Source organism: Zeus faber, assembly GCF_960531495.2.
Source record: "Zeus faber genome assembly, chromosome: 3".
NCBI classification, from domain to species: Eukaryota; Metazoa; Chordata; class Actinopteri; order Zeiformes; family Zeidae; genus Zeus; species Zeus faber.
In genome coordinates this window covers 12,227,862-12,242,226 of record NC_137190.1, presented here as the reverse complement: position 1 = coordinate 12,242,226, position 14,365 = coordinate 12,227,862, and the positions used below count along the sequence as shown (strand labels likewise).

The 14,365-nt window shown below is 47.3% G+C and overlaps 1 protein-coding gene across 1 annotated transcript in view; it reads right to left on the bottom strand.

Annotated features, from left to right (window-relative positions):
- myo5aa (myosin VAa) overlaps positions 1–13,176 on the bottom strand; it is a gene marked incomplete at its 5' end in the record, with an annotated part of 66,424 nt that extends 53,248 nt beyond the window's left edge. The window contains one exon of the mRNA XM_079998142.1: positions 13,150–13,176. Within this exon, the coding sequence (XP_079854268.1) occupies positions 13,150–13,176 (27 nt within the window). The remainder of the gene's footprint in view (positions 1–13,149) is intronic.
- Between the last annotated feature and the right edge of the window lie 1,189 nt (positions 13,177–14,365).

The following is a 14,365-nucleotide window of genomic DNA, read 5'->3' as shown; positions in this document are numbered from 1 at the left end:
CGCAGACTTACAATAAGCCCTTGTAGCCATGCTTGCTGGTTGTTCTCCCCTTGTCAGGTGCTCTTTCAGAATTCACGCAATCCTGCACATTTCAGGTTGACTGCATTCATTCCAGGACTAACTACCCCAAAAACAACAACAAAAAAAAAAAAAAAACCCTTCACATATATGTTAACTGATGTGACACTGTGTGTCATTAGAACGTAGGGTTGCCAACTGTCCCGTATTAGCCGGGACGTCCCATATATTGGGCTAAATTGCTGTGTCCGCAATGGCACCTCTCTTGTCCTGTGTACTGACTGCTGCCCTACTCTGACCGCCAGGCTGCACTCGTACAGAGCCTACATCTGATACACATACTGATACTGAACAGCAGTAGCAGATCATGTGCTGATCACGCCACGGGTGACATCACCTGTCATGAAATCACAGGCCCCCTCCTGCGCATCAGTACATAAAGTGTATTTGTCGAATTCCTGCAAAAGTTTCGGTAATGTGTGGTGTTGTTTGGTCGGTTTGGCATGTGCAAATATGGCCATGGCACGCCACCTTTTGTCCAGGATTTGGAAGTGAGAAAGTTGGCGACCCTATTAGAACTGAAGGCTACTCCACTGACTCAAAATGGTTATTGTTATCTCTCCAAACTAAAAGCTTACTAATCACAACAGTTTATCCTACATTAATCAAGGAAAGACTGCCACATTCATTGCCCATAAACAGGACGAATAGGAGAAATCGAAATTAAACGTCGTCAAACGTCATCAACATGACAAACTGAGTTGGCCATCTGATGATATACGAAAGAAGAAGAACATGACAAACTGAGGGCCCTTCACTTGGGAAGGGGCTGAAGCCAACAAGGGTTTGTTGTTGTCAACCGATGAGACGGAATACGTTTTATCTGATTTCGGGACTGAGCTCAAAACCAGACGCACATGTGGCCACTGATGGCGTCAGGTGGTCACCGCTGCCTCCGCCAGGGGAATTCTCGCCACCTTTCCGCCAAGGCGCGGGGAACTACGTCAGGAACCTGTTTAGGCCCCAAACCTTGTGAAACGGGAGCTGTAGCCGTCTCCAAAACACTTCCCGGTCACTATTCCCATCACACCAGGGAAGCGTGGAGATGGCGCAAGTAAGGAGGAGTTGAAGTGAAACATGGGACTGTGAGTGTTGATATGGCATTTCTGCTGCATCATCATCATCATCATCATCATCATCGTCGTCATCATCATCAAATCCAAAGCATGAGGGGAAGCGTGTATAACCAGCCGGCAGCGAGTGTTAACTCAGCTGTTTACCGCTGTTTTAATGCAGCTTGTGTGCTTGAGCTTGTCACATAGGTTGCATTTGCACAACCCCCCGCTTGCAGAGACTTTTTCGGGACCAGGAACTATCCAAGTGGAACCAATTTAGGAAATGTGTGGCGGAAAAGGGCCGTGTGTCTAGATCGAAAGCTCTTATTTCGGTGTTTCCCCCTGTAATTGTACAGGCCTGACGGGTCGCCAGGCCAACGAGAACCCCCGCCAGGCCAGAAAAAAAACAAACAAACAAACAAAAAAAAAAAAAAACAGCAAGAATAACAGCACTGTCCGCCGAAAAATAGTAATTACAGTCTTTCTTATTGGAAATTACAGCTCATTTTATGCTATTTGAACACTGAACTAGGGAACTAGGGAGGTTAAAATATGCCGACTGTCTCCGTGTCCTTTTTTTTTGTAATGGCCTATTCAAAAGGTTCTTAAAAGTTTACTGTTTTCCAAAATAAGCTTATAAAAAACGATTCTATTCTGGAACTATAAAAACTAACGGTACTATTTTCCAAAATGGGAGAGCGGGCGAGTGTGCACTGCAGGACTTTTGCTTCCTCACTTTGCGAGCTTGAAAATGGCAACGCATAGGATTCGGAGGGTCTCACGAAACCCTGCGCCGGCCGAGGTGGGGGCCCGGACGCACCACCGCCCCCGCCTGGTTTGTTGGGCGCATATTTACTCATCTATACATTTCTATTCACATTTATTTATATATTTGTGCCGTGTTTACTTATTCCAGGATTTATTTCATTGGCATATTTATTTTCATTTGCGGTGATGATGGTAATGAGCTCAATACAGCGGTGATGTCACGTGGCGCGGTATCCTTGACCAGAGTCACTTTAAATGACTGCGCTCACCTCCCTCTGGCCAGTGTGGACTGTGAACGTGATTTCTCCACCATGAACACGGTACCGGGCTACAACTCACGGTTTAATTTGATAGCAATCCATCCTTAAATTTAAGAATTGACTAAATGAAGACAAATCGTCACTTTTGCCAAGTGAAAACGGACCACGGGAACAGGCTGCAGGGAGAGCACTCGGGTGCCCGCATGAGGATTTCAATAAATGGGCCTCCTGTGGCAAGATTACCACATCCTGATGCCATGGTGAATTCTTTCTCCGAGCCAGGGAAGATAAAGTGCAGCAATGGATCACACACACGGTGGTCATGATGTGCTGACGTTTTGGAAAAGGTCAGCGGTTCCCGCAGCTAATTTTTATGCAATAAACGCAGCTCATCAAGCCGTCCTCTCCTTGTGATCACTTTGCAGTCAAGTCTTGAATATACCGAGCGAAACAAAAATTTGAGCACAAATATAAACTGAGGACCGCCTGCTTCGCCAGCTGACCGAAGCCCACCGCGCCGAAATGCCGCCCTGTCTGTTCGGGGCTTTTTCAGTGCGTAAAAAAATTTACATTTTTTTTTTGCAATGAATTACACAGCTTGTTACAGCTAAAAACACATTTTTTCCCTAAACTTTTTTCCGGAATAACTGGCCTTTGAGATTCCAAGAACATTCCACAGAAAAGGCATGACTCGTTCCATTGCATAAGCTGCCGCCAGTGACGCCATGCGGACCAGAAAGAGAAAGGCCGCTTTGTCAGCCACAGAAAAAGAACATGGTCCCCCTACGGTCGGCTACATCATCACAGACCACTTGGAGGTCAATTTCATGCCATGACATCACGTTCAAGTTCAGGAAATCAGAGCCAAAAGAATAAAATGGGACGGGGTGGGAGGGAAGGGCGGGAGGAGCAGCGTTCGGAGACACGACCATCAGAAAAAAAAAACAAAAAAAAAACTGACAAACTGAGGTGACTCAGCCTGAATAGATTGTAGAGTGCAGAAGCAGAAACCAGTAGTTATAGAGACTGGGAGGACTGAGAGAGCTGCTGAGCTGCTATGAGTGGGGAAGGGAGGGGGTGGTGGTGGTGGGAGTGGGAGGAGATCAGCGTCTATAATAACAAACTGATATCGCAACATCAAGCAATCTTGTCTATATCCAAAATCTAATTTTAAGACTCCAACAGAGCACCTTTACCAGGCGGCAAATGTTGAGTATACCACACCAAATCCCTAAAATTACAATCACACAAAAAACTCAGTAAAATATTTCAGAATTTACGACAATGGAAGAATTTTTGTGTCTTGATTTCATCACACGACACCATTTAAAATACAACCGCCTCCTGCTTTCTGGTTGCCACTCAACTCCACTACCGTTATCCCCCTTTACACAACGCCTTTCCAAATGACCCCTTTCGATCATTTTTTTGGGCGCACAGTATCCTAGAACTCAGACCCCGAGCAACACAAGGAGACAGGGGGAGGGAGCGCGAGAGAGAGCGAGAGCGAGAGAGAGAGAGAGAGAGAGAGAGAGAGAGAGAGAGAGAGAGAGAGAGAGAGAGAGAGAGAGAGAGAGAGAGAGAGAGAGAGAGAGAGAGAGAGAGAGCGAGAGCGAGAGCGAGAGCGAGAGCGAGAGAGAGAGAGAGAGAGAGAAGGATGGGGGTTCAAAAACTAACAGTGAATATTGAGCAACGTCACACCTCACAGAGGCCTCCCTGCACCTCTAGACACACTTCAACGGTGATAATCACCCTGACTCACACCTTAGAGGCTGGACGGTAATAGATATGGGATGTTAAGCAATGGGGAATGTGAAGTTTGACGGTTGCTATTGGCTGCTATGGGTTGCTATGGGCTCCGCTCTGCATTTCTGGAGGAATGGCCACCGCTCGATCGCATGGAGAAATAGCTCAAATATACAAAGCGTACAACCACGCAGAGAGGAAGGGAGAATAAGAAGGGCCGAGGTTCTCACACACAACACGCTGCCGCGAATGTCCGCGGGAGTTTTTCCACCTGACAACACTTCCGAGGCCATCTTTTCACTCAAAAATGCCGACCGACATTCACAACCCGTGAGATTAGTGATCCCCCAAATGTGGCGGCCTGCTCGGGCATCGTGACGTCAGCGTCACATTCCCTATAGTACCCGGAACCCATTCACTAATGAAATATGCTGCTGATCCACTGGTTTTCACACTCCCTGATTATTCAATCACCGGGGGAGAGAGGGAGCGAGAGAGAGAACCCATGAAGGGCTGGGCCACATGGAGTCCTGTTGGATCCTGATGTGTTTCCATTGAATGCAGAGCCAGCAGGGCTGTGTTCGCTCCCGCGGTGTCGCTATGGCAACAAGATGCCGCAACAGCTGTTATGCCCGTCTGTAATGCTTGCCAAAAACATTGAGGCGCGGGACTTTGTATTGAACATTTTTCCACCGCCTTTTTGGGCTCTGTTCTGTGCATTATTGTGCGGAGCGGTTTTGGAACCAGCAAAGCCTCTACTTTGTGGTTCTGCTAATGAAATTTCTTTAACTTGTAGCGTCCAGGTTATTCAACGATCGGTTAATGAACGACAGAAACCGAAAACAAACATAAAGCCAAGTGAAATGCTTTTCATTGGGTTTGCATCCATGAGTGACAGTTGAGAGACCAATCATGAATGAGATCATATTAAGTCCCGCCCCCTTGGCCCAGTTCTAAAGGAACTAACCAGGTACCAAACGGGGCCGGAACGGCACGATGGAAATGAATGAAGAGCTGTGCTTTTTTCGCGGCACGGCCCAGCGGCGGAAAAAAAAGGCCAAAAGAGGCGAGAGGCCTGCTGAGGTATGGGGGTGACAAGAGACATTATGGGATGCCCAGAGTGAAACAGAGCGAGGGAGCAAGAGTAACGGTGAGACTGTTGTGATGGAGCCGCACTGGGATGGAACGGTATTTATAGACCGGCAAATCCCCCTGGGTTCGTAAAAAAAGAGAGGAGAGATGAAGGACGACGCCCCGCCACGTTCGGCGTGCCCTTGCACAGCCAACGTTTGTCGAGTGTGTACGTCGAGGACAGCGGCGCAACAAAAGCGGATGCAAAAAAAAAAAAAAGGAAAAAAAAAGCACAACAGGCCAGAAAAATACGTAGGTGATGAGTCAGCGGGAGACGCCGCGGTCAGCTCACTGATGGATCAGCGGGTGGATGTCGCTTCACTCCTCTACAGCGTGTGCACAGCTTGTCTTTTTGCCGTGGGCCCTCCAGAGAGATCCGAGTTCAAACATCTGAGAAAACACGTCGCTGTCCCAACAGAACCTCACTCCCAATGCTGTTGACACCGGGTGTACGTCTCACAACAACATGAACCTAACACTAGGGCTGGGATATGTACAGCATATCTGTATAATATAAATATTGGGATATGAGACGAGACATCGTCCGAGATTTTGGTTATCGAAATATCACAACATAGAGAAATGTAGTCTTCAAGGCTGAATTCCAGTCAAGTATTACAACTTTCAGAACCTTATGACCGTGCTCAGTGCCTCTACCTGTTTGGTCATAATATCCACGTTACTAATGACTAATGCACCAGTAGTGATCACCAAGATATCATCAAGTTATCAGTATTGAGGTATTCGTCAAAACATACTGTGATATGGGATTTTGTTAATGTCTCCTAGACCTACTTAAATGCACTCCCAGACAAAACTTCTACATAAACCGGCATATACCACAAGAAAACACACCATTTTTAAGAAAGCTCCCATGCCAATATTCATTTGGTATAAATTGTTGCAGGTAAGGCAAAGTGTTAGTGTCCTCACAGTGACTACATCGTTCCTGGGGGGGGGGGGGGGGGGGAGGCCATTCTCAGGACTCAAACAACATATTATAACCGTATTTAAAGTAATGCAATTAGAACTCGGATTTGTATTGCACCAGGATATTGCTTGTTTCCTTCTTTTAACGAATCCTATTACGCACGTTTGCCGATGGTGATGATCTCGTGATGCAACTCATTCTACGGCATGGCAGCTCGCACAAGGATGGGTGCACCATGCGCCCATATCCTGGTGCGAGTCTGGTGGTGACCCTTGTCGGGTCTGGTGTTCCGAGGCCGGGCCGGCAAACCCCGGTCCGAGTGGGAAGCAATGGATCAGGGCTGGATTAGGCTAAATCTGGGTTTAACTCCGGCTAATCTCATCCAATTCAACTACACCGCTACGGCATTATTCACACGCACGCGTGCTTATACGATGACCCGCGAGGACAGCTTAGCAGCGACGCACATCTCTACAGGCTCTACAAATACCGGAACGATAGTGGAATCCTGGAGGGACGAGAACTAGTGGTGAGACTGTGGTGAATTTCATTTCTCTTCATACTCAAACTACACCGTCTGCAGAAGGTGGGGGGAACAGACTGTCGGACACTGTTGAAAAATTGGCGAATAGTTTGGATTTGCCAATGTCGCAAAGCTACGAAGTCCATATCACATGTGAAAATGCATCACATCACTCCTCCGCCTCAAAGCCAGAGCCCGTGTTTCACATCTCTCCCTCTCCGATTCCACCGAAATGTATCGCCGTCAACCAGAAGGAGGACTTGTAACGGACGCATTTGGAGGTCACACAGAAGGTGAAATCGAGAAAAGAACTTGGGGGTTGGGTCGTTGGACCGAGGCCAAGAGGTGGCGGCGCCATCTGAAATGTTTACAAATCTGCACAAAGTCAATAGCAGATTAGGGAGACTTAGCGCTGGTAATACTGAGCTCTGAGCTTTCACCGCCCCGCGGACGCTCCTCTGCCCGGGTGTGACTGCGAATATCAACGTCGACGTGGAAGGACAAATGAGGTCGCAGGTCCTGAGGATCCTGCGTGTTTTTTTCCCCTTGAGGCATTTACTGGTTCCTAAAGACAAAATCCGAGCCTATCAGCTAGAAAAAGTGAACCTGCCACTGAGTTTCAGTAAAGTGTCACCTGGAACTTTCACTGCTCCAGTGGTTTACTGAGCGCGTGTTGTTGTTTTTTTTGTTTTTTTTCTTCTTGGTTTGAGGGGAACTGAATAGAAATGTCACGTTTGGTTGGTATCCGGTTTTAGGTATCAGAGAAACAAGACCTGGTTCCTAACACTCGGCTGATAAAATCCCTCATGTGCTTGATGGATATTCTTTGCAGGACCTCAAAATGTCCAATGCCATTTATGTGATCTGAGTCCATTTCACAGCATTTTATAAGCTCAGTGAATTCATAAGATCACATGGAACCGTTCTCACTTGACTACTATTTAGCACGGCCCTGTGAAGTAGTTCAATTTGAGACTGTATGAAATTGAGAATAATGGCTTTGGGTGATAAATCTGACTTTTCACACCCTTGTAATGGAGACAAGGATTGGAAGGATTTTTTTTAATTTTTTTTAACTTTTTTGTTTAAACATATATTATTTTTCAAGCAACAAAACTGACCTCCGGCAGTGACTCTGTTCACCGCTCTACCTAAGGACCTGTTTGAACTGCGCGCGCGCACGCGCACACACGCACACGCACACACACACACACACACACACACACACACACACACACCATCTTCTCAATAAAGCGCCCAATGTAGTCTCACGCACAGAATCCTCGTCACATGACGCCACTCATGTGAGGATCTGCTGTTTTGCTCCTTACTGAGCCGACGCGGCATGATACCGAGCATTAGGCGGTCTAATGTCGGGCTAAGAGTTTTGGGAGCGGGCCTCGGTAATTCAACCGCCGCCAGTGGCGTTCTCCAACCCTGCTCGTTGGCACGTCGCTTGTGCCAACGAGCAGGGACTGCCAGAGGAGATCAGGGTCCCTTACTGAGAGCTCTGACGTTCGATGGGCGGTAATCGCATTAGTTCCGACGGTGCAGGCACTTGGGGCCGCGCGGCTCAACAGTTTGGGATTGCAGCCCCGGGTAACCTGCTCCCCAGGTGCAGGTTTCCCATCATGCATTGCTTCCATGTCAGGGTACGAGCGAGGGAGCTTTGAGTTCCCACATTAGGAGAACAAGAATTGCTCCGGTCGGTCTGGTTTCAAAATGAACTGAGATTATTTCACATCGGTTTACACAATATATGTGTTTCAGATGTTTCTATTTCGGGACCACTAGATTCCTGCAATTCTAAAGCGCACACAGTTTAAACACGTGCAACAAGAAATCATACAGAATTTGCTTTCCATTTTTGATTCTGCAAAAAAAAAAAAGGGAAAAAAAAAATCATAGACCACTGAATGAATCAGAGTCTGTACTTGTTTTTCTGTTAATTTCCTGTGATTAAATAAGGACAAATAAATTCAATTTCAGATTTACTGAAAAAGTTTCCACTCTGAATAAAAACATATTTATGGCACGGCAGCATTCGGAAAATCATACAACCAAGAATCTTTTGCAGTAGATGCCTGACGGCAGGGCGTGTCTGGATTGATAGATTGATAAAATTGAAGAACAGTAATCCTCCCAGCTGTCATACACTTTATATTGATACCAAACAATTAAGCATTGAGAAAAACAATAATGTTAAAATTGTCCAACTCGCCATCTACAAGATACTCAAATGTCAACTCCTTTGAGTCCAGATGACATCTGACACTTTACTTGCAGCTAGGGGTTCAGAGCGCTTCGGAAGGCTTCATGCTCACTTTAAAAAAGTACAAAAATGAGAAGAAACTTACTTCGACAAACATATAATGCAACTCCTGGTTCATCTTGTTTCCCGAGCAGCTCCTATCTCATGCTGAACCTCTGCCCGTCTTCTGGTCCCGCCAGCCCACACACACACACACACACACACACACACACACACACACACACACACACACACACACACACACACACACACACACACACACACACACACACACACACACACACACACACACACACACAAACCAGAGACTGAATCTATGAAACGCCGAAGCCCTGAACCTCCCGGAAAATAAAAACTCTCATTGTGTCTCGGGACGGAGCAGCGTTCCGACCTTCCAAGGAAGCGCTTGCTCCGTCACACGTCTCGGCGCAGACTGGTCCTTCCCGCCGTCCATCAAGCGTCCATCAATTCCCACCCTGCATCACATGAGTTCCCAGGCAGACGAGCGTACAAACAATTCTCAGTGCCAGCGGACAGAGCTTTCTCACAAACTCCTCTAAATAACAACTTGCTCATATCTGAAAGATGTCAGCGGGGAAATACAGTCCACATGCGATGGGGATGGTTTGAGTGTGTGTCGTAAGTGCCTCATTCTTCCCTCCAATTGGTGTGTCCAATTATACATTTACCATCTCCCAAAAGTAGTACATTGGATATACAATGGACACGTTTATTCATTGTAGAGTATGGACACACGCTGATATGGTAAATTGCATTTGAGAATGATTCTGACGCAGGAAAAATCAAATCAAATACCAAAACCAAATAAAAATATTAAGATTTATATGAGATAACATTAGTTTTTTTTGTACATTTTAACCGATACAGAGTTTAGAATATCTGCACGATAAAGTCATCACGCAGGAATTGCACCACTTTTGCCTGCATTTGCATCTGCGCCAAGAGAGTCCGATATCGACCAGATGCTCCTGCATACAGAGCGCGGCAGTGCAACTTCTTTAACCTGGTTACCGTAGCAATCCACTGCACATGCTCTTCATTACATCCACGCACAGACACAAACAAATGTTACAAAATCAACGTTTCGCGACATAATACAATTAAGACGACACTTTCAACATGCTTTTGGTTTGAGTTCTTTGGAGACCAAAATTTAGCACCACATGTCTAGAAACCTGTCACCTCTCTTTGCCCCCCACAACACAAATCCAGCTGAAGTGAGGACCAGCCCCCAAGATCAAACCGCCCCAACTGTAGCTTGGCAACGGTTGCCCTCGGACAAATTGGCGCTCCTGCACAAACTGGCAGTCGGGTTATTTTGAATCGAAATAGTCGAGCAGAGAGATGTGAGATAAAAAAAAAATTAATCGAAAAGAGCACGGCGGGGTAGTCTGGAAAATATACAAAAAATGCATTAGAATTGCCAAACTGCGGGAGAAAAACTGTCATTATTTAAAACCTAAGAGTTATACCATCTATTAGGTGGGGAGAAACACTGGAAACCAGGTAACCGGCTTGGGCGATATCCAAAATGTCACACTGTGATGCTGTCCCGCCCAAATATCGCGACAGGGGACGGGGCACGGAGGAACGGGGAACGATTATTTTCTGTGCAATACGCATGGAGAGGGGGGTCATCTGGGAGAGAGACACGAAGAAAGTGTCCCGTTTACGCACCGTTTCATTCCATACGCACTTGTTTCGTTCCATAAGCAGACGTAAAACAAAACAAGCTACATTTACAATAAAAACCACACTCTTTTGAGGCGCCGATCGCGAACGTTGGCGCGCGTATCGTCGGTGCAGTCGGAGCTGCAATTGAATCACCATCCACGCCACACGCGCCACCCCGTCCAAATCCTCCACCTGCTTCCTCGCCGTCGCTTCCCGTTGTAACGTAGACGAAGGGACAGACGCGATATTTCGACACTGTGAAATTATCGCATATGGTGGCAAATATCGCGATATTCGATTTTATGGAATATCGGCCCAAACCCACTAGGCAATGCGGATTGCGGTAACTGGATGCGGTTGTCAATTTCCTCCCCACTCAATTTTAATAAAATATTCTCTCCCACTTTAATGCTTCCTGCTTCACTTTCACCCACTCTCTCATCTCCATAACAACCTAAAAAAAAAAAAAAAAGAAGACGTGCAGAGTATATTCCCCCACAGGATTATACAATAAATATGCTGCCAAATGGAAAGTACAAAATTGAGTGGCTTGATTTTCTGACTGGTTTGGACTCTACCTTTCACATCACAAACCTTGTTATTGTACAGACAAGAAAAAAAAATTATAATAATTTGGAAATGGGTGAGAGGACAACTGTGTGCGTGCGTGTGTGTGTGTTTGTGTGTGTGCGCGTGCGCGGGTGTGTATGTGTACAAAGCAGTCTCAGCCCTTCTCAATGAAGGTCTATTACGCTAATTCATACACACAAAGAGTGGAGTGTTCTTCAAGTCTGCGGCGGAAAGGGAAATCAAAGAGGGCCGTCTGACATCAGAGGCAAACGGTGAAGGCAGGGCAAAATGATGTCGGCCTAGCTGCAAGCCGGTGTTAGGTAAACTTAAAATGGTTTGAACTATCGAGAAACAAGTTGGACAGCCGCATAGGTCGTTTGAGAGCCGGACAGAAACTCAAAAACATTGGGATCTGACCAATAAAAACATTCCCAGTCAAGAAAAGTTGCCAACCATAGCATAAGGTGATATTAGTTTCCCCAGTAGGAGTCTGAGTGCTGAACGTTGCATAATAATAGTTAAGTAAGTAAATAGAGGAGGAAGGCATGGGAGGGGGAAAGAGGAGAGGGCAGGTCAGGAGGGGTCAGGTATAAATCAGGACTGCTGACATCATGCACAGAACCGTGCATACATTCGCTCTCTGCCATGCAACGAGTGTGCTTGCACCAGCTGGTGAAGACGGGGATGGAGGCTTGACGGGTGACAACCCCCGAAGCGCACACACCCACACCCCCACAAGCCATTACAACGGCATTAACAGGTTATTTGGTTATTTGTCAGAAGAAAAAAAAGGGACAAATGTCACCCTTTATTGAATTCAATTTCCCATTCAAATTCCGTATAATTTAAACATTCAATGGACCTTGGGCTATAAAAATTTAACATACTTTTTTTTTTTTTTCTTCATCAAAATTGTACAAACAATTTCAGAGCTGAAAATCAGCAGTAAATTCATCAGCTCCTGTTTGCATCAATAAACATAGGATTGCGATATCCATATTCTATTCATATTATATTACAATAGTATGGTAAGAATAAAGAAAATAATATTCATCTCCGAAGGGGTTTCCCCCCCACAACGGTAGATTTATAGCATTTTAAAAATGTCACGTTTTTCTTATAATTTCTAGACGCATCGAATCGCAACAGGGAGGAGCAGCACGGTCGTCGCAGCGTCACAATAGTGACGTCACCAGCGCCGGCCGCAGCATCACAGCGGTACCCGACCTGCTGGACACACGGAGCCCAGGAGGATGACGACGACAAAAAAAAACAAAAAAAAAAAACAATAATAACAACAGACTCACAACTTCGTATGTGACGTCATACCTCCTCCAAACCGACACAAGGCACATTTGACTTAATGAAACGCATAACGACCAGGAGGCTCCTCGGTGGCTGGCCTGGCACCGCCTACACGCGTCACCACGGCCGTTGGCCTCCGCGCAAGAAATAACATGAAACAACAACAACACGGACAGATGGCGGATTACAACGTGTGGTGAAACATATGACGATATGAAAAAAATAATAATAATATCTGGTTCAGAAAATAAATAAAAACAAAACAACATCACCAACAAGGTGGACGGGAGGTGGTTGACGCGCTCGGCGAATCTGTGCCGCATCTGGTGACGGCAGCTCCCGTCAGCTGCGCCCATTTCCACGCCGCGGTCTAGATTTAGAAAGCGCCCCCACCAACCACCACCCAACCACCCCCACCCCCCAGAAACCGCCGAAGAAAAGTAAAATGATTCTGCTCCAGTGCGGGAGAGAGGAGCTCGAACAACAAACCCATTCATTTTCAGATCCACTCACATCCTCAGTGTGATTTTGCCGACACGCGGGTGCGAACGTCAAACGTCAGGTTCGTTGTACGTCGCCACCTTTTTTTTTCTTTGTTCGTCGTTTTATGGTTTTTTTTTTTACCCTACAAGGGCATTTTTCTATTTTCTAATTCCCACTTTATTGTTGTTATCGCCCATTGTTTTGGTGTGAGCGGCTGAAACGCCGCCGTCAATGAATGAAGTATCCGCCCATCTCATCACCACCGCGGGCAGACGCTAAACCGCAGCGGATTCGTTTTGCGTCCACGCAGAAATAAACACGCGTCCCTTTACCTTTGTGTACAGCTCCGACGCTGCCATGACGCCGCCTCCGTCCTTCCACCGATCCGGGCTGGAGCAGCGACGGCGGGTTGCGGTGCCGCACGGGACTCGGTGCCGTGCCCTCCGCGGAAAGGAGCCGCCGTGGCGTCACGGACCCGCTTTCAGCGTGCGGCCCCCGTCGCCATTACACCTGGACGGGCTGGCTTTTCCCGGGCGCCTCACTTTGCATTCTGGGTACGACGGACGGACGAACACCGATTCCCCGCGGAGCCGCTGCCGAGGGCGCCCGCCGCTGCTGCTGCTGCTGCCGCTACCGCTGCGTCGACGTTGTGCCCAACAGCGCCCCCACGTGGCCGCGCTGGGATCTGTTTTGTTTTCTTCCCCTCCTCATCGCGACACAAATCACGGCGCTGCGTTCCGGGGGGAGGGGGAGGGGGGGGGGGCTCGGGAACCGACGTCTCCCACTGAGTCGGTGGTTCCCAAATTCCGAGCCACATGTGTTTGAGTGGTTTGGGGGGGGGGGGGGGGGGCGGTCGTGTCAGACCCACGTCAACGTGTGAGCTGCAAGAGCAAAAACGACAGAGTAATCAGTGGTCCCCAGTGTGATCTCTCTCTGACGCGGCACAATTACAAATTACTTGTACTTCATGCACGGAGCCCCCCCCCCCCCCCCCCACGACATTAAAACCAGTAACAAACATGTTTTAATTGCAATGTAATATCTATAGTGTACATATACTAATGCTTCTCACTTCCAGTGTGAAACTCTAGCTTGTGATGATGACCAACGGCGCTGCTTAACTCGGGTCATTTAGAGCAGCTTTTTGGTCGAACACGGGAGCTGATTTCCATTGTTTTTCTGCTGAATGCTCGCGGTGCACCCGACGAGCTCTCACGGCGAAGCCCTGCGCCGCGGCCCCACGGATGGAAAACAGCTCGACGCGTTCACGGCTCCGAAGGGAACCGGGAGCCGGGAAACCGCGTCCACCGCTCGGGGTGTGTGCCGCCATGTTGCTGTGACGTCAGGTCTGTTTACTCGTTTCACCGCCAGCGCAACTGAAGTGGAATGCAGAGCCACCTTGTGGCCAGATGGCGCAACTGCATTTCCGAATTAAAAGGAAACGGCAACAAACGAAACAAAACAAAACAAAACAAAAATATATATATATATATATTAATATAAATATCACCAATACGTCGAGGTATTGCGCCTTTTGGGAACGATCGC